Here is a 24,125-nt window from a genome sequence, read left to right on the forward strand (position 1 = left end):
TAAAGTTGACATGAAATCAAAACTGACCTTATATTTACTTTCATGCTACACCCTCCTAGTCTTATTGGAATTGATTCCTCTGTTATGTTTTTTTTTTTTTTTTTTGCAATCCATTCAATTCTTGATTGATAATTCCATTTTCACCTTTAAAGGTAGGGAGGGCGATTTTGGAGAGACTAGATCAATAGTAAGCTTTCTTTGCATGCTTTTTCTTTAAGCATAAGATCCCACCCTCCCTGCATTATCATTCTCCAAAGCCATGCCTCCTCCAAAAACACCTGAACGCAAACAGGCATAGCAGAGGCTAACCAGCGACACAACAACAGACACCGTTGGTGGAGAGTTGAATGCAATGCTGTTAGATTACCTCATGTCTCATTCACCGATGAGAAAACATTACAGTACAAAGCACATAATATTACAATAATAATGCCTTCCATTCTTGCTCAGTCTGCAATAGAGAAATGGAACGCACTTGATGACGTATCATGTCTGTGTGAACAGGGTGCACGGAGGTAGCCTATGCTAATACATATGTTGACAGGCAGGTAGGACCGATCTGACTGGATGAAAATGTTTTGGTCCTACACCTTCCACAGACCAAACAAAAAACATGGAAATACATGTAGACCACTTAATCAGTGATTGCTATCAGGATGTGAAGAGACTTGCCACCATCGTAACAAAAAAAAAAAAATATATATATATATATATTTATTTTCTGTAGTTTTGGGAATTAATTATTAATTCTTGGCCACAATATAAGTTTTTCCTCCTGCATTTCGTATGGGACTATATATATAAATATATATATATATATATATATATATATATATATATATATATATATATATACATATATACATATATATATATATGTTACATCTTTTTTTTTGTTATTGTTTTATGCTAGACATGGTTTTTGTTAATTAAATTTATTACTATTAAAATCCCTTTTTATTCCTGTTGACAATTTAATTGACAACAATTGAAAAATTTAAACCAAATATTCAAACATTTTATATACGATCATCAGATGATTGCCTCACCAAACAGAAAAGGCTAAGTACATTAAACTGCTTTTCATTCAGCTGGTCATTACTGAAATATATTTTTCTAAGATTTGTGTTCTTTAAATCATTGTTAGTTCATTGGTAACATTTTGCAATGTTTTTTATAATTTCCAGTCATTTTCAGTTAAAACATCATGATGCACATTTTATCTTTTTTTTTCCACTATTGTAGACACCATTTTTTTAAAAAAAAAAAAAAAAAGGTCTTTGTAAACAATAATTTGGCTGACAAGATCACATTACAAAAGCAAAAAGGATTGTCAGCATGGTTCATGTCAACTTTACATTTCCTTTTATTAAGAAGTATAAGAAATGTATGCAAGACCAGCCGAGCAGTCTTGTCTGTTAATGCAGTGGTTCCCAACCCTGGTCCTTGAGGCACCCCAACACTGCATGTTTTGCATGTCTTCTTAATCAAACACACCTAATTCAGGTCTTTAGCTCATTAGTAGAGACTTCAAGACCTGAAATTGGTGCATCAGAGAAAGTAGACATGCAAAATGTGCAGTGTTGGGGTGCCTCCAGGACCAGGGTTGGGAACCACTGTGTTAGTGCAGGGGTTTTCAACCTGTAGTTTGCAACCTGTGGCCAGCACCTTTCAAGGGGGATGCTGGCATCTGTTAATTCAGAGGCATACCCTCCAGTAGCCTATTTATGAATATGAGCTAGCAAATCTTTAGCCATCCACTAGGGCAGTGGTTCTCAAACTGGGGGTCGCAGAATGATTTCAAGGGGTCGCGAGTTGGTTTGAAAAAATTCTGTATTTTCTGACTACAAAAAATATTTTTCAATACTAAAAAATTAAGATTACAAATAAATATTTTTTTTGATTTCTAAAGACAGAACTGATTAGAGATTAAAAAAAAAAAATAATATAATTTCGTGACTCTAAGATAACATCACCCTGCGCCGACTGATCACTAGTTATCAATACTGCACGCAACTGCACGTGGAAACTGCAACGGCAAGAATGGATAAATTTGTAATTTGCAAGGTTAGAAATGTTGAGAAAATTGTGGACAGTCTGCCTGAATCATCTGAACCGTGTACCTCTACAAAACACAAGAGCTAGACCTGTTCTGACCAATGTAGGAAACGTCGGAAATATAAAGAGTAATTCAAAAAGTATGGATTCACTTGCTCTTCTGTCAACGATTTGGACCATTCTCAGTGTGTAATCTGTTCAGAAGTGCTTGCCCATGAAAGTATGAAGCCTAGAAAAACGCAGAGACATTTGGAGACAAGAAACCCTGCTTGTGTTGAAAAACCTATAGACGTTTTTCGCAGAAAAGAGAAGGAATTATACAGATTCATATTTGTGTGAGCAGACTTTTTCAGCTGTTACGTACATGAAAAAAAAATACAGATCACGTCTTGATGTTGAGGATGATCTGCGAGTAGCCATATCCAACATCAGGCCACAGATTACACTTTTGTGCACCGAAAAACAAGTGCACCCATCCCACTGTAAGGTAAACCTAAATACAGTAAATATTATGAAAGTTTGTTTCCGCCACGTAAGAAACTATTTGAAAAGATAATTTTTTAAATCTAAAAATTGCGAGTTTAAATCTTGCTATTCTGACTTGGTTTTTCATAATTGTGAAATACAAACTTGCAGTGTGAGTTATTAAGTTATAAATGGTATAAAATCGCAATTACCTTTTTTATTTTGTTATTCTGCAAACAAGCTTCCATAGGAAGTGGATGTGGATTTAAAAGAACTTTTTTTCTGTTTATTGTTTGTGTATTCTGTGGTATTGGGTTGCGAGTTCTCGTCGATGTTTGTTTAGGGGTCGCTGGCTAAAAAGTTTGAGAACCACTGCAATAGGGGACAATCTGATTAGTCCCACTGCTAATCAATTGAAAAGCAGCATTGGCTCGAGTATCAGACTGATGCCCCATCCGCAAGGAGACACTTTTAGCTGTATACGCATACATTTTTTATCGTATAGGCGTTTCGTCCACACAGATCTGCCGTATTGGGAGAGTGAAATCAATATTTTTTGAATGGGGTCCCTAAGTGGGTAAATCTGAAAAAGACACCCTTGCGTTTTTGTGTGGACAGCAAATCCGTACATTTTCTGAAACTTTTTCTGTAGTGTTCCACATTCGTTTGTATACCACGTGCAAGGTTTATACGCATAGTCCAAGTCTTCTCCGTTTTTAGTGCATCTCTGTGACAGAATTACAGTCCCACAAACTGGTCTGGCATGTGTACAATATTTTTTTTGTTTCGATTTCATGTGGATACAGATAAATAAAAATAAAAAAACACCTTGGATAGGGAAAGCTCTGGCTTCGTGTGGATGTAGCCTGATACTATCAGTCATGCTTATTGACATTGTAAGATGATTTACGGTTAGCCGTGTCGGGAATCCAGCAACATATTGGCATGTTGCTATCAGAAACAGGTTCAGCCATCACATTAAATCAGGTAATATATTTATTATCAGGTTATATATTTGTTTCATTATAATTACGCATACTAAACCAGGGGCAGTCCTAAACCCTTTTTAGACTACAGCCCCACTATGTCATCTTAGCCCTCAAAAACTGGCGCGAGTGAAATTAGACAACCCTAGGGGGGCACATGCCCGAAAAGGTTGAAAACCCCTGTGTTTGTACTTTACTGTTTGACAGGATAGTGTTCTTGTCAGCTAGACTGAATAAATCCTCACATGTCAGGAATGAAGAACTGTGGTCAGAGGTCTAGAAAACATTGATTCCCTTAGCCGTTGGTCATTTGGGACTCCACGTGATCTGAGTACAGGACGACATTGCAACAGTTCGACTTTAATAAGGTTACAGACCGTATGCATTTCCCAAGGACGTGTATTAGATAGTATGTATCTGATCTGAAGAACAAAACCTCCCATTCATCTCCAAACCAAGCATATGAGTACACAATGAGCAGTGGAATTGAAATAGGGCAATCTCATTTTTCAAATTCATAGAAGAAATTAAATGTAATACTTCTATTTACTTTCAGTATAGAGGACTTCGGGTTGGGTGGCCATTCATATTCAAAAGCCCTCATTGTCAGGATGCACTGCACCATTAATCAAGCATGTTGAACGGGACCTGAAGGAATCTCAGAACAATTAAACATTCTCGCATTGGTGACCATCACCTTCTCATCTCTGTCACGATGGCGACAGGCTAACGTACTCCCCTCTCACTCCGCTGCCATCTACAAGTCATCCGCACCTTCGTTTTTCATTCCTGCCTGAGGAGGAAAGTGTATATTTCTTTTTAATGACTGCTAATTAACCTTGGCCATGGGGAAGACAGCTCAGGCAGACTGCTGGGTGAAAAATGGCTCATATCAATATTCTGTCTGTGTGGCTCACGCAGAAGAACAGCAGGCTGGGTGTGAGGACTGGCTTAAACCAGAGAGGACCGGCCACGTGTTTCAGATGCTCAGTTTTCAGACATGTGTTGAGGTCTTGTATTAACCGGCAACATTTTCGTTCAGATTATTGACCATTTCATTTGAAATAGACACAATGAACAGATGTGGGCTGTGTTCGGAGTGGAATACTAGTGTACTGCTTACCGCTTGCTTTCCAATTTATGGAAAAATGTCAAATAAGAGATGTTAAAAATCACAACTTGGTTATTCATCAACTGGGTATGGAAGATTGAGTATGTATTCATTGCTGTTTGCCATATTATATACTGCACATTTTGACAAGTTTTATGAAACCTTAAACAGCACAACACGTTTCAACATTCCTCATAATAAGAAATGTTTCTTGAGCAGCAAATCCGTATATTAGAATGATGCTGAAAAAAATCAGCTTTGCATCACAGGAATAAATTACATTTAAACATGCATTAAAATAAAAACAGGTATTTTAAATTGTTTATAATATTTTAAAATGTTACTGTTCATATATATATATATATATATATATATATATATATATATATATATATATATATATATATATATATATATATATGCAACCTTGCTAAGTATAAGAGACTTCATTTCAGGAACATTTTCTAATTATTTTCAACCCAAACTTGTGAATGATAGTGTGCATAATCAAGATGTTATAATAGATAAGGATTTTTAGAGGGAAGAACAACCTTGATTGTCGTGAAAGATGGTCCTTAAATAGGCTTTATATTATGCAAAATATAATGTATTCTTTCATACCTCTCATTTTCTGGGGGTAAATTATGACCTGGACATTGTTGATTGCAACCAGTAGTCTCTATGTGCAAACAGTAAATTAGTATAGTATTATGCGATTCCGAACACAGCCATAATCATACAAATCAGCTTACATTGTTCCGCTGCACATAAAAGCCAGCAGTCAGCACTAATATAGTGTTATAGCGATCAGGATTCACATTTCACATAAGCAGTTTGAAATGATTTCAGAACGAGCAACGTATTCCCCTCCTTGCAAACCATGCTTATCCCATTCTTTCCCTCCAAAGTCCTTTCAAAGAGAAATCTCCAAAGAATGAGCGCAAACGTCTGGATTTAAGAGGCAGCTCATTTGCTACTTATTGAAGAGAATAATTCTCCTGTTAGTGACACTCGAGAGAGCTTTCGCAGGCTGCACAGTTGGAGAGATTTAGGAAGTGTAATCACATTTCATGCTCCTGTGATTGTGTCGTCAGGAATAATTCAGATGATGTCATTTACTCACTCTCATCATACTCAACCCATTTGACCCATATTTATATTTCAACCTCAAAATTTGTGGGTTGGGGTCAGTGAAATTTGAGAAACTTGTGGTTTGGTCGCATGTCCTAAAAGGTTGAAAACCCCTTGCCTAATGGGTTAAAACAGCATGAGAGAGTACAACAATAACCGAATTTCCATTTTTGGGTAAACTATCCTTTTAAGCACCAAATGTATTTAACAATCACAAGGTCTCAATCACTCAAACAATCACTTTTTCTCTCATTGTAGAGCAGAACGTTTAAGATTATGATCATAACAATCAGGATTTACTGGCCAGCACATAAAAATTAAATATATATTTGAAGTTTACAAGATCAAATTTAACATTTGCATTAAATGTGCAAACCCAGAAAACAGAGGGCAATGGCAATGTCTTAAAATAATTTGGTCAATTTCCTCAATCATCCAAACTTTTTCTGCGAAATACAGAAATAATATATTTTTGGGGGGTCCAACATGTTAATTTGACTCAACTTTCATAGCATGGATCAAATGGAATCTATTCAAGAACATGTCAAAATGAAATTATACCTTAAAATCTAAATAAAGAAATTAGTAGTATAACATATTTAGCTTATTAAAAAGTTTTTGCTTGTAATTAAGCTGTATTTTCTTTACTGCAATTTTCTTTTATAAAATTAAAATTATAAAAAAATTAAACTACTTATGAAAATAATTAAATTACTATAAAACAAATTCGATGCATTAAATTGATAAAAAAAAAAAAAAAAAAAAAAGCCATGAAAGCCATGATTTACTCTTTTGGTGAACAATCTCCCAAGTTATATTTGAAGCATCGCAAGCCTCTTTGAAGATGGAGAATAAATAGTTCATCATAAAAAGTTCACTCCTCGTTTAAAATCAGAAACAAAAATAGGCCCCACGTTACTATTTCTATCAGCCTGTCATGATGAGGAACAGACTGCCTGGAATACAAGTGATACAGTATGTGTATGCTTATGTTAAGCTTCTGTGAATCAATGCATTGGCCTGAGTATTAACAGTCTGTGTGAAATCATCCTTTCATTCAGTCCACAGCATAGTTACACACCATGACTTCAAATAAGGTGTCAGGTTAAGATTATGCTACATTAAGAGTGTATTTCTTGTACATAGTTCTGTGTTGTGGCAACTTGGCTTTTCCACTAAAGGATCCTGAAGGTCTACTGAAGGCAAAGCAGAGAGATCATGCCTTAAAGAACCCACATGAGTTAGATGAACTCAGTCTCAGTAGTATACGTGACGGCTGGAGTCAGAGCGGGGCATAACTAATGTGACGATAACATTCGTTCCACATATTTACTATAACGCATGGATTTCAAAACAGAAGGAATGTTTTATGTAATCCATCGAGTCTATGTTAACTGTTGTTCTTGAACAATGCTTCATGAGGGCTAGCATGTTTCTGCTATTCTACACAGAATTATACAATTTATATGGGCATAAAATAGATAAATGTCTAATTATGTACAACCACAAAAAATAAAGGATCATGTATTTTCAAGATAGTGTCTGGTGCATTTTTTTTTCTCTAGTAACCCATTACTGTATATTTTGTAGAAATTACTGTATTATCTCTTTCCGCTTTATATCATTTATTATTGGTCATTCATTTAGTAAAAAGATGTCCACTTGTAGGCTACAAAATAAGGTATTTCTGTACTTTTTGTCCCCCCCTCACATTTTTTTTTTTTTTTTTAGCAAAGCATTTTTATATTTATTTGAAACTGCATTTCCCCCCATAGAAAGAAAATTTTACTGTAAAAAATGATATATATATATATATATATATATATATATATATATATATATATATATATATATATATATAATATTTTAAGACAAAAATAACAATATAAATAATATATATTAAGACAAAAATATATAAATAATATATATTAAGACAAAAAAATAATATATATATATATATATATATATATATATATATATATATATATATATATATATATATTTAATAAACTCTAAAATCTCTCTCTCTCTCCATTTCTTTATGGAGAACATTTAAGACAAGCTGGAAACGAATTATTCCATTATAATCTTCATCCATAAATTCAGAAACACGATTTTGCTAGAAAACGATTCCATATGATGCAAATAATTATTAGTTTTAAATTTCCAGCACATTTTTGCATGCTTTCAAGATGGTCACAAACCTTTTTTGTGGCTAGCAAAACCCAATCAATGTTAATCAGTTATTAATTAAATTTGCATAAATGTGGAATACATCTCAGAACACCAAATGTTTAAAGGTTATCAAAAGAAAAAAATAGATGTACAAGACTCGTATGAGATTTCCAGCACTGACCTGAAACAGCAAGCAAATGTTCAGTCAGCTGGCCTGAAACCAGCTTTATGGTGGAGCTCTGCATTTGCTCAGGCACTTCATCAGAAATGGACTGTAAGCGAACATAGTCTTCCAGAAAAATGGATTATAATTACTATAATATATGAATATCTCTGCATTAGCTGACAAAATGTGACTTTTATCGTTTTAAAATTACTTTTAATCAACTAGTCCGTATGACTGGGTCATTTTTAGTGAGTGTATGAAGTCAGCTCTCCTGATATTGTCACAGATGTGTTTTCAGAGAAACCATAGGTGTAGCTCATCACATTAACTATCAACATGTTACATTCACATGTTACACCAATGTTTCACAACCACAAAGTGCAAAGACTTTAAATTGTAAGCTTAAAAAGTGTGTTTTCTTTCAAATTAATGCCACTCATTTGTTATTTTGTATCTAATGCAGTGACATTTATAACTTAACCATCCAAATATATTTTGGGACCACATTGTGCATTATATTTGTGGTTCAAATACCAATAAAATGTTGTCTGCCTCATCAATTTAACAATCAAACCGTGATGGTTTCATTTTGGACTTCCTCCAAATGGTTTCTTCCAAAAAATAAATACAAATTAAGCCATCACAGACTAATGAAGAAATAACACTTCACTCATGGTTAAAAAAAAAAAAAAAAAAAAAAACATTTTATGATAATTTAAAGAAATCTGCTATGCACTCCATATAATACAGCACAATAGGAAAACTAGCTGAATGGAAATAAATATCATCCATTCGATGTAAATTAAAGAGCTTCAGCGGGAAGTTCTCAGATCGGAGCTATTTATCTGGGTCAAATGTACACAAAGGATGGGAGTTAGACCAGACTTACTGAGCAGTGAATAGAAGAGAGCTTCTAAGGTAAAAAATAAAGTAAAAAGTAATGGGCCGCACATTCTCGAACTCTCTGTGATCAAACCCATCCATCTTGTTCAACCTTGGTGTGTTTAAAGTGTAAGCAAAACCCCATCATCCATTCACAGAAAGCGGCCCTGTGAAATAGATGCCTGTGCGCTCCAGACTTCCTGCCCTTTAGGTTTCATCTATCTTTACTGGCTATAAAGCGTAAGCTTCATCATCTCTTCTGAACTACAGACCTTGGCGAGATCGATGGCATTTCACCCACAATTCACTAAAGTGACCGAAAAGGAGAGAACTGCATCGAACATTTCACACAATTTCGAATGCAAATGAAGTTTGTGGGAAAGTCCTCAGGCGAGAGGACAGAGTGTACATGAGAGGAGAACTACCAGAGGAGAGCCGGGTTTCTGAAGCTCTGAGCCTCCCACACGTTTTTAGACACGTGTTCATTTGAGAGTGTGTGTGTGTACAGGGATTCTCTTGAGCACTTTGCGTCACACGATTCAACCCACATGCACACCTGACTCCACACATGTGCACAGGCTAATCAACCGCTTGGGTTCGAGTCTATAAGCTGAAGCGAAAGATACAAGAAAATTCCATCCATTATTATAGGAACACAAAGGTCAACTGAGTCCATGTAGACAAACAAAAATCACACTTACTTAAGAAAAGCTTTCTCATGGGTTACAGGAAATATATTGAATCTGTTTTGCATTAATATCCAGTGAGCTCGCAATAAGACTTTCTTGGGATTTGGTTTGTAGGTGAAGTATAGGGTCCTCTCGCCATCCACTGCCACAATAACTGTCATTCGAGAGGTGTACAGGGATTTGTCATGTGTGCTTCAGTAAATTAAAGAAGCATCTCTCCTGTGTTATTTCAAAAAGACTCTGCTGCTGCTGCTCTCCATGTGACAAGTGCATATTATTATTTTGTGCCATCTGGGACGAATACAGAAAAAGTTAAAAATTCACCTCATGCACAAGAACAGCATTTCACACAAAGGAATGAAATGGAGATGAAGAGCCAGAGAAATTTAGAAGACAATGCTGCCCTCTCCTGGTGACTAGAAATAGTAAAATAAATAAATAAATAAATAAAAACAATTTTTTTTTTTTTTTTTTACCAGTTATAGGATAAAGAATGTAGTTATTGGATAAACACTTCAACTTTATGTAATTTATTTCTAAATGCAATATTAACAATACTTCTTATTTAAATGAGAAAAATCTTTAATCATCATATTTTATCATTTAATATTTATCTGCTTTTCGACTGAATCAAACGGATGGTGGAGCAATGTGGCAAATTCATGTTTAAAATTTGCATGAATAATTAAGTTACTAAAGATAAGTAATAATGTAATGTCATGTAATATCTCCTAGAGATATAATGTTCTCCAAAATCCCAACAACCCTACATAGGATCAATTGGATATGGATCAATACAAGATCATTTTTACTTCTAAAATAAAATGTAACTGTTAATGAAATATTAAGGAATTATAATAATGATGATGATGGTGAGATAATGAAATACTTCATGATGAAATACACATACGATACAAATGAAAATAAATAATGAAATAAATTCTTAGATAATATTAACACTTTTATTATACATTTTTAGAGAAATATCAAATGGGTGTTATAATAATCATATACAGGCTAGATTTATAAAAAATAGTAAATACTGAAATATGACTCCTAGGCATCATAAGATGCTAAAGACAAGCTGTACTGTGAATTTAATGCTAATTTCCATGTTATCATTAATGAAGGGAATTGTGATGATAAATGAATCTTTAATATCTTAAAGTAGCTCTATAGTGCACCTGAATATACACAATGTTATATCTCATATGATAAACATACATGAAAACAATACTGATTCTGGTATCTACATACATTATTCTGTATACATTTGGATTGATAAAAATAAAGCATGTAAACTCAAGTAGCATAGTAGAGTTTTTTTTTTTCTTTTGCAAAAATAGACTCATCTGCTATTGCTTTGGTGTGATGGAGCAGATGATCAAGATGAGAGGGACCATTGCTGCCCTCTCAACTGACAGCAGACTCCCTGCACGAGGTTCCCAGATCTACACAAACCTATCTGTGCTCAGAGGCTGAAGAGCTCCTCTGCGTTCGCTGCGTTTCCATTGGTCTTGTCCCAGTCGGTCTCAGAGTTCCAGTCCTGAGGCGTCAGCCCAATGTCCAGGACCTGGGGGTTAGTACGAGACTCAGCAAGTCTATGTGGAAAGAGACAGAAGAATGTCACCTGAAAAAGCTGAAACTCTTCAGTGATGCAGATCTACAGATTAGATTAACATATGGTCAATTCCACTAAAATCTAAACCGAACCACAAAAGATTTAGTCACAACTGTAATGCTGGAATTGCACATATGGGTCTAAAGGATTCAGTAAAAGAATATTTCACCATTTTCCAGAAAATTTACTCCCCGTCAGGCTTTCCATGAGTTTGTTTCTGATGAAGAAACAAACTCATCTACATCTTGAATGGCCCGAAAGTGAATACATTTTCAGAAAATCTTCATTTTTTGGGTGAACTATTCCTTTAAAGGCCACATTTGGTTGGCAGCTATGTTATTTATTATTCTAACAACTAGTATGGTTTTATTTGTAAGGTTAGAAGACATGCAGTACAATGCAATCTTATTAGCATTATGTTCAATGATAAAAACCAAACAACATGAAAACATACAGACAACACACAAAATGGCTTGAATGAGAATGATGGGATATTGAAGGAAACAATCCGTAAAGGTAAAAAATATATACATTTAGGAGGAAAAAATGTTTTGCAAATTGCATTTAAATATGGATCATTGCACAACCCTGCAATCAAATTCACACCCAGATCTGTGTGTTGGGTCAGAACCAGCCCAGGATGATAATTTGGTTGGGTTGATCAGTGAACGCTGGCAGGGGTCTGGAAGACAACATGGGAGGGGAAGGATGCCACAGACTGACAGACAGATTTGGATATGGAGCGGGTGGAAGTTAAACTCAGGCTGGATTGGTACAGGACTGGACCTGTACTCGGTTACCTGGAGAGAACTCATAGCTATCCAAACTGCAGCTAGGAACAAAGAGAGAGTACAACAATCAAGGGCCGCAGGACGTTTCTGTACCCCTTTAAGAAAAACAGTTCCATTTTAAAGGAGGTGATAATCCATGAAAGAGTTTTTGATATAAATCTCCAATATACCTGAAAGATTAAATGTGGCATTAGCTACTTCAATATTAATATATACACACATATTATATACAATCATTTAATGCCAATGCCAAAAAAATCATTAATAATAATAATAATAATAATAATAATAATAATAATAATAGTTTGTCATCTATATGCCATCAGAAATAAATCATAGGAGGCCAACTCTACATTTGCAGAGCAAACTACTGTTAAGTAAAGCTTTAGCTTGGTTCTGTGAAGAATAAACAAATAAAATGAGAAAATATGTCCCATGAGACATCAGTATGGGAAAAGTGCCTTTGCTCAGTTGCTCTGGATGATAAATCAAAAGTCCGGGAAGTTGGAGCAAAGTGGCAAACTAAAAGAAATATTTCAAATGGTTCCAACAATCTTTGAGAACAAGCACACAAAGTTTGTAGTTTGAGATCATCTTGATGTGCGAGAGCTTATCAGCATGCTTTTTCCATGCAGCTCACTTCTCAAGGATTTGCCCTTCCTGCCCCTCATTGAGGAGAGATAGAAAAGAGATTTAGACAAAACAGAAGCTTGTGATAAGATAAGAACAGCTCTGGGTGCCTCATACCTTGAAAAAGCCTCTTCCAGACCATCATCCGTCTCCTGAAAAGAGCAGCAAAATGGTAGTCGAATTGTATCAAGACGAGCAAAGATAATGGTCAGCAGTCACTCGTGAAGAATCCTCCATGTGAGTCTCAATGAAGAGAAAGGCTGCTGTACAAATATAAGATCTTACCCATATGGTGCTGATGTTGGATTCGGGAGGATTGTCCGCATTCACCACAGCAGATGAGGAATCATCAATGTCCAATAGGTTTTCTGTAGCTACTGCTAGAACAGATACACAGCCCATTCATGTCAAAGTGCTAAAGGGATCGATCACCCTTAAAAAAACAACAACAAAAACAAAAAATAAATAGAAGAGGCGAGGAGACCCATTTAGTATAAGGAGTTTGTACCTCCTCCTTTCAGGCTGCTCAAGCTGACCGATCTTTCCGACTGTGAGCTGTTGGACGTCTCTCCAGCTGAATCCCATTTCACATGATTCTCTCTCTCTGAAAGTAGAGCAACACAATAATTTAATGCTGAACCATAAAACAAAACAGGAAAAAATATACTTAAATTTCACTGAACACTAAAAGAAAAGTTCATCCCAAAGTGCAGAAAAATCACTTGCTTGGAATGAGTCCAAACAGCTGATAAAAACATCACAATATTCTACAAGACTCCAGTCCATTAATTAAAGTCCTGTGAAGTGAAAATCTGTGTGTTTGCAAGAAATGCATTATTCAGGCATTTTAACTTTAAACTGCTGCTTCTGGACAAAATATGAGCTGGTGAAAAGTCCATCAATGTTGTCCACTCACATCAAAATATTGGTTTACAACCGTTTTCACTTGTAAACTGTGCTTTATCTGTGCATATTACTCTCCTGATGCAGATAAGATGACTGACTTGTGCTTAAGCCAGAAGCAACAGTTTAAAAGTTAAAAAACAATGTAATAAAGTATTACTTTTTTTACAACCACAACACTTTCCACTTCACTCAGATGCAAATTGATGGACTGGAGTCGTGCGGATAACTTGTGGATTATAGGGATGTTTTTATCAGCTGTTTAGCTACATCTTGGTGAGTACTTTTTCATTTTGCTAATTTTCCATTCCTTAAGGTATTAATTTTATGTTGTATTCTGGTCACATCATTTAAGAAAATTTGTTTGTAAAGTTCAAGATATATAAGGAATGACCTATTGATGCATTGACTGCCTTCTGTTTACCAAATATACAAATACAATCCTTGTGTGTATCCATCTTTTCTATAATATGTAAAGGCAACAGTGCAATGGTCAGACTGCTTTTCCACTGCAGTTACATACGACCTCCACATGGTTCTTCAGAGAGATATGACACTCTGTACCTTCTTTGGCAACCTCCCAGAACTCGAAGGCCACTCTGAAGGCCTGGGCCACCGTGAGTGTGACTGCCTGGGCCTGCGAGAACACAACAGGACAACAACGACTCAGTCAGACAAGGAGGGCTGCAGTATCTGTACATGATACGCTCCAGAACAACCTACAGATATAACATATATGCCTCAATGCATTTCAACATCAGTCATCATCAGTGGTTTGCAAACTTTTTAGAGCGAATACCATAGCAAATCAAATCAAACCAAAATGCACAAAAGTAGTCTTATATATGTTTATTGCGAAGTATTTGACACTTCCAGTTGCGCTGTACCACGTGGGAATGTTCCATGTGCTACGGGCAGCATATTTGCCACAAATTTTAGCATCTCTTGCATAAAAAAAATAAAATACTTCTTTATGGTAACTATTGGACAGAGAGAGAGAGAGAGAGAGAGAGAGAAAGGGGGGTGGGGGGGGCGTAAGTACGCATTATGGTAACTATTGGAGCCAAATTAACAAACAAGTAAATAAATAAGCATATCGGTCAACACTCCCATTTTTGCCGGGAGTCTCCCGTATTTTACACCCAACTCCTGCCCTCCTCCCATTTTGTTATATCTCCCGGGAAACTCCCTTAATTTGTATGACTTCATTTCGTTATATGAATAATCATACCAATATTTTATTCCAAGGTTGTCCAGTTGCCAGATCTTGTATTAAAACACATCCTACTCGCACAATAGACAGATCATACAATTTTTAACCCATTTGTGACCTCAACCTGGCAACCTACAACTCAGGTAGATGGGGGAAGTTGAATCAAGCATCAACGGTAGAAATGGCATTGGAAAGCTCAGGTGGTGCTACGGTGAAATAGAAACAAAAACAAAATATAGCTGACAATTTAAGCTGCAACTGGATGGAGGAATTACATTTCTTATCGCAAAGCAGCATCATTTTGCCAAGTGTGTCGCGCTGATTTTAGTATCGGACACGGTGTGAAAAATGATGTAACGCAGCAAATCACAACACCCCAAACTCAAGTGCATTCTCTGAAGATTACATGAGACACTCGGTCAAAATAATATACAGTATCTCTGAATTTACCCAGCTTTCAATTAGAACCACCTTTCAATTAGTAGTGCAAAGGTTATGGTGCCTTCAAATATCGCCTAGGTAGGCGGCTCTCTAGAAAAGCTTTTGTATCTAACCCTCAGCATCTAGCCTTAAACAGACATGTTTCTGGATGAAGTGCTACACTTTAAAGAACAGCTTGTCTTTCAACAGACTCAAAGTAATCTAGTCAGCTATTCTGAAAAACTGTTTCCATTCTTCATTCTTTGTTTGACTCCTTTTGTTCCAGTCGAGAGTCTTTGTGGTGACTGAAGATTCACAGCTTTCACACTCACCACTTTCCGTTTGGCACAGAAGAACGCATGGCACTCCAGCCTCTCATTCTGCTGGTTCTGAGCGATGAAAGCAAACACTTTGTCATGCATCTTGTCAGCTGTGCAGTATGATATCCTGCCGGAAAGGGTCATAAAACAGACCAGAGTTAAGGACTTGCAGTCAGTTTCGAGTAAACAAAAACGACGTTTCGCAGAGATATGGATGTGGGGTAGACGCAGCGGTCTGTGCTGGAATTTCAAGGACTGTTTTTCTGAACTACTGAAAAGAACCGACGGCTGCTGTTTTTCTTTAAATGGATATAGGAAGCGAGTGTGTGCAGATAGTAGGCTCAACTTAAACACATCCAACTGTGAAGATGAGATTTATGGGAGCTACCGCTGGTCTCCTGCAGCATGCTGTATTTCACATGTCCCCTAGTGAGAAACTCAAGAGATGAGTGTGTGTGGTAAAACACTGGATGGCAGGATAAATCATCTCCCTTGTAGGTCAGACACACTCACTTCTCAGAAGAGGAAGCGTACAGAAATCCTTCCTTTGGTGGTCTAACGTGGTCCAGATGCACAGTGTGTGAATGTTTAACAGGCAGGTGAACGTGAGAGAAGTCATGCCAGAAGTGTGTAGAGTTCACCTGTATATGGAAATGTTGTCGATCAGCTGGTTGGACACACTGTCGCACAGGACGATTCCCCGAGGAGACACTTTCAGGGCCACTTTAGGCAGTTTCTTCCTGCTGGCTTTGGCCTAACAAATGAACAAAAACATATTTATGTTTGTCGATGCAGAACTGGGTTCTTAATTCTAAGGTGTACTGTGTTTGTACTGTGGCGTTTGTGAGTTTTCTAAGGCATTTTGTGTGATTTATGGTGTTGCTATGTGGTTGCTTGGGGTCTCACTGATATCTAGTCATATCCGAGCTATATGTCGAATGACAGAACTCACCGTGGCAACAATCCTCTTGACTGCGGCAGCGGAGAGCTCCTCGCCTTTGGGTTGGTCCACCAGAGTCATGCCCAGATGCCGAAGGTTAAAGGTCATTCCCTCCAGAAGAGTCTCTCTCGTGTCAGTCCAGTTCTCAGGGAGCTCTGGACCAAAATCATTAACACTCCATTAAACAGCTACAAAAACATTCACACATGTGGGTTAAACCAAGGCAGCACAGACAAACTGTCAACAGCTTCAAAGTGCACATCAAACACTTGTGCTGTAGAAGTTATAAGCTCTGAAATATTAAAATACTGCATGAGCAAACATTTGTTGGAATCAACCTTTGCTCTAAAGACTCAAATATCCCAGGCCAAAAACATTTTGGATGCCTCTGTACATCATTTCCAGGACTGACTGAAAACAGTCAAAGGTCTGGAGCAGCTGTAGCAGATGATCATTTCTAGAAATTAAATGCATCGTCCTTGAACCAGTGTCTCTTGCATCATTTTTATTTTTATTTTTATCCTGAAGTGTCTTTTCTCAGATCATCTTCACTAAATATAATGTTAAAAAGTCTGTCTTAGCCTTCTGCACATCTTTGGAATGAACAATTTAGTTAGGTTGACTAATATAAATATATATTTACTGTATTAGCTTAGCATGTGTTTTGAATACTCCGTTTTGAGACTTTTTAGTTGTAATGTTGATGCATGAATGTGTTACTTATATCAAATGTAAATGTGATAAGAAAACATTTGAACCTCACTTCTGCCTTCACAATCTGCATAATTTCCCAATCTGATTATAACACATTAAGCCGTTTCAGCTATCCATTAACTAAGATGCACACAAATAGACACTCTCACTCTTTCTGTTGAGACTCACATGTTTGGCTCTCGTAACACTACCTGTGGCTCCTGCAGTCACCTGATTGCTTTTGTCAGTTTAGTTATAATAATTAAAATTCAGAAAATCCCCACAGACAAATTCTGGGAATTACATCACAAAGGCACCGAGCCAAAACAGCCAAGACATTTGTTAAACACAGGTATTCAAGTCAAAGTACATCCTGTTGTGTTAATTTTCTATATGATCCTAATTAAATTATATATTTCACTTAAATGTTATATTATAAACCAAAAAAATAAATAAAAAGGTGGATTTTTTTTTTTTTTTTTTTTTTAAATAAAACTTTTGAAATGCTTAACCATTAAGCTACTGCACCACCTGCTCAACGATTTATACATTTTTACAGGAATCCCTAGCACAGGAAATAGTTAATCATTGTCTCAGTCAGAAAGTGATTGTTGATATTTGTGCACAGCTGACAGAAAACAAAGCAGACTAAAAAAAATGTCATAACAAGGGCAAAATTTACAGCTTTAATGTGGCATAAACAAAACCAGTCAAACCAAAGATGATCAAATCATTTAAAAGTAACTGAAATGCTGATGAGTGACTTCTAGTGTCCTTAAATGACTTTGAGAAGCTGCAGGGTCTACATCATTTTTCCCACAGCTTCTCAAATAAAATTCATGCTGAAATTATTGACGATGCTCTACAACCACGGCATAAAACCAGGGTAATTCACAGACACACAGAGATAGAAAAGGGTGTAATAATACAGCCCTGGTGACACATCCATGTACTGATCAGTGACACACCCAAAGGCCCTTAATCACAGGGGGAAGCACTATTTTGTCTTAACCATGTCCCTGGAGAACCATCCAAGGGTGGAGTGACCCAAACCACCGCCTACCTCCAATCTCCAAAATCAGAAACTCAACTCTGGATGTTTGGCTAGATATGATTACAGTGCACTTTTTTTTTTTTTTGAGGTCATGGTCGGGTTGGGAGTTATTTAAATCTTGGCCAGATAGAGAGGGAAAAAAATCCATTTTGTTTATTTTTCAAAATGGAAAAATAAACAGCACTCTCGGAAACAGGAAGTCATTCTTGCTTCGAGACAAATGCAGATGACGCAAATCTTAATAAAAAAAGCTCATTTCAGATCTCCCTTGTAAGTCTTAATTCATGCTTCTACTCCCACACAACTCCTTATGAAACATTAGAGGTGGATATCGAAAGCTTTTATCAAATGGACTGCCTGGAAAAGGCTCAACAGCTGCTGCTGGACGTCTCCCTGGCGCTCTTCCTCTTTAGTATGTGCAGGGCACAGAGACATCGAAGATCCAGAGGCAAGGGCGATAAATCTCACCACTATAAAACACCAGAAAAACTCTCTCTTCATTACAATGCAGCCATGCTTGCTGCAAGCTATGCACTTTCTATGTTCAGGCACATGACTTTGGAGCAGCAAGAAGGACATTTCTGATCGCTCTGATGAGAACGAGACATACGAGAGGAAGGAAAGTAATTATAAACTATAACAGTGTGAATCGTTATCAAAAATCTGTTTAAACGTTGATAAGCTTATTCATTTTGCTATCTGTGCACAATTATGTAGTCACTTACATTATTTTTTAGAACAGCTACATTTAGTATTGGGGTCAGTAAGGCACTGTATATTAAGTAAAATATATCTGAAAAACTTTCATCAACCAAATCAAAGTTATGTAGTGTAACCAAAATGCAGAAAAAAAAAAAAGACAGAAACCGGGAATATCATCATAGATAGGACGGCTGTAGACCAACTTACAGTATTTGTGAACCAATCATTCAAGAGAGAGAGAGAGAGAAAAAAAAAGTTTTACCTGCAAATTATATTTATAACCTTTTTTGAAAAATAATGATAAATGTGTACACTCATGTAAGAATTTCAATTTTTGTATTATGGTTACACCACATGTTACTGTATAGTCATTAATTTGTTTATTTATCTATTTATTCATTTATTATTTGTAATTTTTTTTTTGGACATTCAAGAGGGAAAGGAAGGAAATCAATTATGAACTATAACAAGGTTAATCATTGTCAAACCTCCCAATTAATAGTTGATAATCCTGTTCGCTTTTACACTTTGCTATCCTAACTGTAAATTATTATATCAATAAAAATAGTATTATTTGAAGTTTACATCCACCAAAATATTGCTATATTTTCATCCACCAAAACATTTAACCTGGTTAAACTAAATTGCTGATTTTATTTAGCATGGATACTGATCCGCTGTTTTTTCACTGCTCAACCGTGACCCTGTCAGATTTAGATCTGTGTTTGCATTCCTCCAAAAGGAGTGAAATGAGTCGGAGTCTGTATTGCAGCTAAAAGTAGGTCAGTAGATCAACACAAGAATGCTGAACACACAATTGCGTCTTATTCTCCTTCACTCAACCATTGAGAGAACAGCCTATAAACACTGGTAGCTTGCTGATGTTGGAAACATTTACTATTCTGGCAAAGCCTAGGCCTTCACGGTGACTGAATTATGAACACAATCATAACTGTGTACTCGCAGACTTCTTGTATTCCAGGTCATGCAGATAAGCAGCTCTCAGCCAACACACAGAGCCGCTTTTGTGGAGTCAAGACAGAATTAAAAGGGAGATGAAAATGCACAGCAAACTTTCTGATCCCACTAAAGGAAAAAAAAGTTGCCCTTGTAAAGACCAGGCCAGCCCACTTCACCTGCTTTCAAAGCTCTTCTATGGGCTTGTCCATTAGAACTTTGAAGAAGTCTTGTTGAAACAAATGTGTCTTAGAACGGTTCAGATACTGCCAGCAAACAAGTACCTACTTGTAGACTAGTCCAGGATTGATGCCAAAGAGAAGGAAACAGATTTCAGATGCTGACAAAAATCACACTGCTGGCACTGCATCATGTTTATTTCACAAAATCGTTGTAGGCAACTTCAGTTCTTTCTTATAAGGTCTCTCTGCAATTAACCCTCAAAGACCGACAAGAGCAAAATTGTAACAATTGTTTAAAGCAATTAAATTACAGTTATTAAATAACTTGAAATACGAATATGAACATATCACAGCAATGGTTTTAGGGTGTGTTCACACTTGTCATGTTTGGTAAGATTGAACTCTTGATTGCTCTGTTAATGCGGTTTGTTTGAGTAAGTGTGAACGCTGTCATCCGAACCTTGGTGTGGACCAAGACAGCTAAAATGATGGTTCTCAGTCCACTTCCAAACAAACTCTGGTGCAGTTCGAAGTAATGACAAGATGTGACACTATTCGACATGATTTAACGACGAGGAACGAGCGGTACCATCCAAAACAAAATGAGCAGAGGGCAATCATGGAGCAAGGAGCAGGTAAAGTGCCTTTTATGAGCTCTTCGCGAGTTCGCAGGTAGTGAAAATAAAACCATAAGTACACGCAGCAATGAGCACGCTAAGTCCAGCAGATAGCATTATGTGTGTTCGACTAAAAGCAGTGCAGAGCAGACAGATCTCTGATTGGGTACTTTGATGTCTTACACCGACAGGTCGGCGCAGCGCCACTTTAAGTCCAACACAGCTTTTGTTTGGGGTATTTGTTGAGTTCCATCACAAAATGGACATCATTCAACCTGACCAATCAGGTTGTGAATGTATCACTGTGCCTTTAGGTTCGGTATCTTTTAGGCTTGCCGTGACAGACAGTGCTGACAGTGTTAAGCTGCAACACCGGTAACAACACTTGTCCACTGCGTACCGTATCCCACCATCGTTTTGATATATATATATTTTTTTATAGTTATAAAAATCATTTAGTTAGGCTATTTTATAGGCTATATTATATGTTTATGCCTATGAAACATATTAGTGTTCTAAGAATTTTTAGTAGTTTTTCATCAACACCCAAACAAATTACGTATGCAAAATGCCATGCTTTAAGACAGAGTCGTAAACTTTCCCCCTAAAAGTGAAAGTCACCATTGGCTCTGTGACCTCCCACAGGCGTGAGCTCAATAGGAGACATCAGTGACCCGTCACTCAGTCTGCGATTCTGTTAGATTCTGAGAAGATGAGGAGGTGAGCTAGAATGCTTCTGTAACTCTTAAGTCTGCCCCAAGTTTCGGCCTTGTTTTTACATTCATAAACGTTCCCTGGATCTCAGATGACGTCCCTCTTAGCTCTTCTGTTAATTCAAAAGTAAAGGTAAAATGTATACATGCCGCTTTTAGCTATTTAAAAGGGAAGGAAAGCTAGGGAAAGAGGGAAAAATCAAACAAACTAAAAACGAACAATTGCTTTACGCTGAAAAGCCAAAGGAAAGCAAGGGAAATAGGAAACTTCCCAGTGTTGTCACACGTTGATTAAATGGTGGGAACATTTCCTCACCATCACAACCCTAGTATCGTTAGGTTTGCGGTCAAAAATCCCAGTCTGAAAGCTCAGTGGACCAGGACCAAATGTATCATTTTCTTTTTTAGTCCAGATTAAACGAACCAAACAACAAGTGTGAATGCACCCTTAGTGACAAAAAAAGCCAATTTGGACTGTCACTAGGAAACTGGTTGCTCACACCACTGACTCGAGTTCATGTATGTATGTGTGTGTGTGTTATTTTTATATAATATATATATATCTATATTCTCTTGTATTTATTATGTAAATATTACACACATCCAGTATATATTTTGAAAATATTTGCATGTATTTACATTTATATATTAATATTCTTACATTTTAGATTACATATAAATATATTAAATATTTTTTAATATATACATGCATGTGATATATATATATATATATATATATATATATATATATATATATATATATATATATATATATATATATATATATATATATATATACATTTATTATTATGCATAATAAATATGTATACACACATATTGATGTGATTAATTTTTTAAAAAGCACTAATAATACACACACACACATATATATATATATATACACACACACACACATATATATATATACACACACACACATATATATACACACACACACACACACATATATATATATATATATATATACACACACACACATATATATATATATACACACACACACACATATATATATATATACACACACACACATATATATATACACACACACACACACATATATACACACACACACACACACACATATATATATATATATATATATACATATATATATATATATATATATATATATATATATATATATATATATATATATATACACATACACAAATATTTGTATATATATGTATTCTTATTATTAGTATTATTAAACATGGTTCACACAAAAATATTAAGCAGCACAATGGTTTTCAACATTAATTATGAGTGTCAGAGCGCAAAGAACACACATTCCAGCCTCCTGGTCCAAGAAAGTATGCACTTGCATTTTGCAACGTTTTTTCCCCTAGCAAAATTCGCATTAATAATAATAATAACAACAATAATAATAATAATAATAATAATAATAATAATAATAAAAGAAGCTTGCTAAAATAAAATGTACTGGGTTTTAAGAGCTGATGAAAACATGCTAGTCTATGTAATGTTACCGTGCTCAAGCAAAGCAGCATTTCTAGACCGCGTTTTGGGACATAACTGCTGTCGAGATTAAGTTAAATTAACTCAACAGGTTCTGAGACAGAGTCAACTATTAATGAACCCAACCAAAACATCTAGTATCGCATGAAGGTTGTGAATCTTGTCGGACAGTTGAAAATACTCATCGGTGTCTTTCATTAAACAACTTTTGCAGATGATTTTTTTTTCTAAATCCAGTTAAAAACACATTTCACCCACAAACATAAAGCTTCACAGCTAATTTATTAAGGAAAACGCAATATTTTGAGTGTAACTCATTGCTAAATATGCTTAACAAACGAGTTTACATGCAAACGGATCGACAACACGCAGATGTGAGTGACCCGTGAAACCACGCGACACAAGTCTCGCTGTTGACACATATTACTCACTCTGGTGCTTGCCTGAGCTCCGGGACTGTGTGGTCAGGCTGGGACTGCGAATAAAAGCCCTTCTGGCTGATTTCAGCACATCCATGGCGAGGTTTATTAGCGGAGACGCGTCTTCAGGTGCTGCTGCTGTTGGCCATGAACTAACTGTTACGCCTTCTCACTCTCAACTTTGTTTTTGTCGTGTCGACGCCGACATCTGTGGGAATACTCGAGCCTCCGCGACTCGTGGGCGGCGTTTCGTCCGTCAATCAAAGCCACGGTGCAAGGATTCTGTTTCCATGGCAACCGCCTCAAATGGAAGCCTCCCACGTGTGCTTTTTGAAATGGCTGCGCGCGAATATCAAACAGCGGGTTTGTATGAAGGAACCTGGCATGGGCACCGAAATGTATTCATTCCTCCCTATAATGCCTGACGAGTCAACATTCATAATGTTTAGGACGCCGTCCGTGTTTCCCGCGAAAACAAATGACACGGACACATTGGAATCTATCGAGCTCATCTTTTGTCGCCCTCGTGCGGCTGTAGAAGAAACAATCCTCTATTGAGATTCGGGTTTGCTTTGATGAAATCATAAAATCAAATCAACTATTATGTTCCACTATAATAACACGACAAAATCTGAAGGGCCCTCTATATAAGGGAAGATATTTCAGAAATGTTAATATAAGATATTTGCAAGTCTCTCAATATAAGGCCACTATTTCTAGCAAATAAACATTGACAAAGCTGGCTGCTTTGCCTTTTTAATTTACAGACTTGGAAACAAACAGC

General features: G+C 36.4%; 2 protein-coding genes and 1 long non-coding RNA gene across 7 annotated transcripts in view; 2 read left to right on the forward strand and 1 right to left on the reverse strand.

Moving 5' to 3' along the window:
- The window catches only part of LOC113113472 (fibronectin type III domain-containing protein 5), a 22,836-nt gene extending 22,139 nt beyond the window's left edge, over positions 1-697 (forward strand). For both annotated transcript variants that reach the window (XM_026279660.1, XM_026279661.1), the window contains exon 6: positions 1-697. This exon is cut by the window's left edge and continues 981 nt beyond it. The gene's annotated coding sequence lies outside the window, so the exon portion shown is untranslated.
- Positions 698-1,784: 1,087 nt separating this feature from the next.
- Positions 1,785-7,285, forward strand: LOC113113473 (uncharacterized). The gene is made up of 2 exons (XR_003293593.1): positions 1,785-4,485; positions 5,161-7,285. It is a non-coding gene; the product is annotated as an uncharacterized LOC113113473 (long non-coding RNA).
- A 3,357-nt stretch (positions 7,286-10,642) lies between these two features.
- On the reverse strand, positions 10,643-23,811 carry LOC113113474 (low density lipoprotein receptor adapter protein 1-B-like). Of its 4 annotated transcripts, XM_026279665.1 has the most exons (10): positions 23,354-23,811; positions 16,514-16,656; positions 16,203-16,315; positions 15,574-15,688; positions 14,173-14,245; positions 13,214-13,309; positions 12,991-13,085; positions 12,823-12,857; positions 12,085-12,116; positions 10,643-11,264 (listed from the first exon to the last, which is right to left on the reverse strand). In XM_026279665.1, the coding sequence occupies exons 1-10, from the start codon at positions 23,436-23,438 to the stop codon at positions 11,218-11,220; spliced, it is 834 nt and encodes a 277-aa protein (XP_026135450.1). In that variant the 5' UTR covers positions 23,439-23,811; the 3' UTR covers positions 10,643-11,217. The 4 variants fall into 4 exon arrangements, with proteins under 4 accessions (XP_026135450.1, XP_026135448.1, XP_026135449.1 ...); XM_026279663.1 differs by lacking the exon at positions 12,085-12,116 and having other exon boundaries at positions 23,354-23,806; XM_026279664.1 differs by lacking the exon at positions 12,085-12,116 and having other exon boundaries at positions 12,991-13,082; positions 23,354-23,802.
- Between the last annotated feature and the right edge of the window lie 314 nt (positions 23,812-24,125).

Source organism: Carassius auratus, chromosome 14 (assembly GCF_003368295.1).
Source record: "Carassius auratus strain Wakin chromosome 14, ASM336829v1, whole genome shotgun sequence".
In the NCBI taxonomy this organism is placed as follows: Eukaryota; Metazoa; Chordata; class Actinopteri; order Cypriniformes; family Cyprinidae; genus Carassius; species Carassius auratus.

Excerpts from the sequence above, each read along its gene's own strand:
- LOC113113474 (XM_026279663.1), bottom strand. The coding sequence starts at position 23,438 with ATGGATGTGCTGAAATCAGCCAGAAGGGCTTTTATTCGCAGTCCCAGC. Across the intron at positions 13,086-13,213 it reads GAGCAGCCTGAAAGGAGGAG|CAGTAGCTACAGAAAACCTA; the intron begins GTACAAACTCCT and ends TATCTGTTCTAG. Across the intron at positions 12,858-12,990 it reads CCAACATCAGCACCATATGG|GAGACGGATGATGGTCTGGA; the intron begins GTAAGATCTTAT and ends TGCTCTTTTCAG.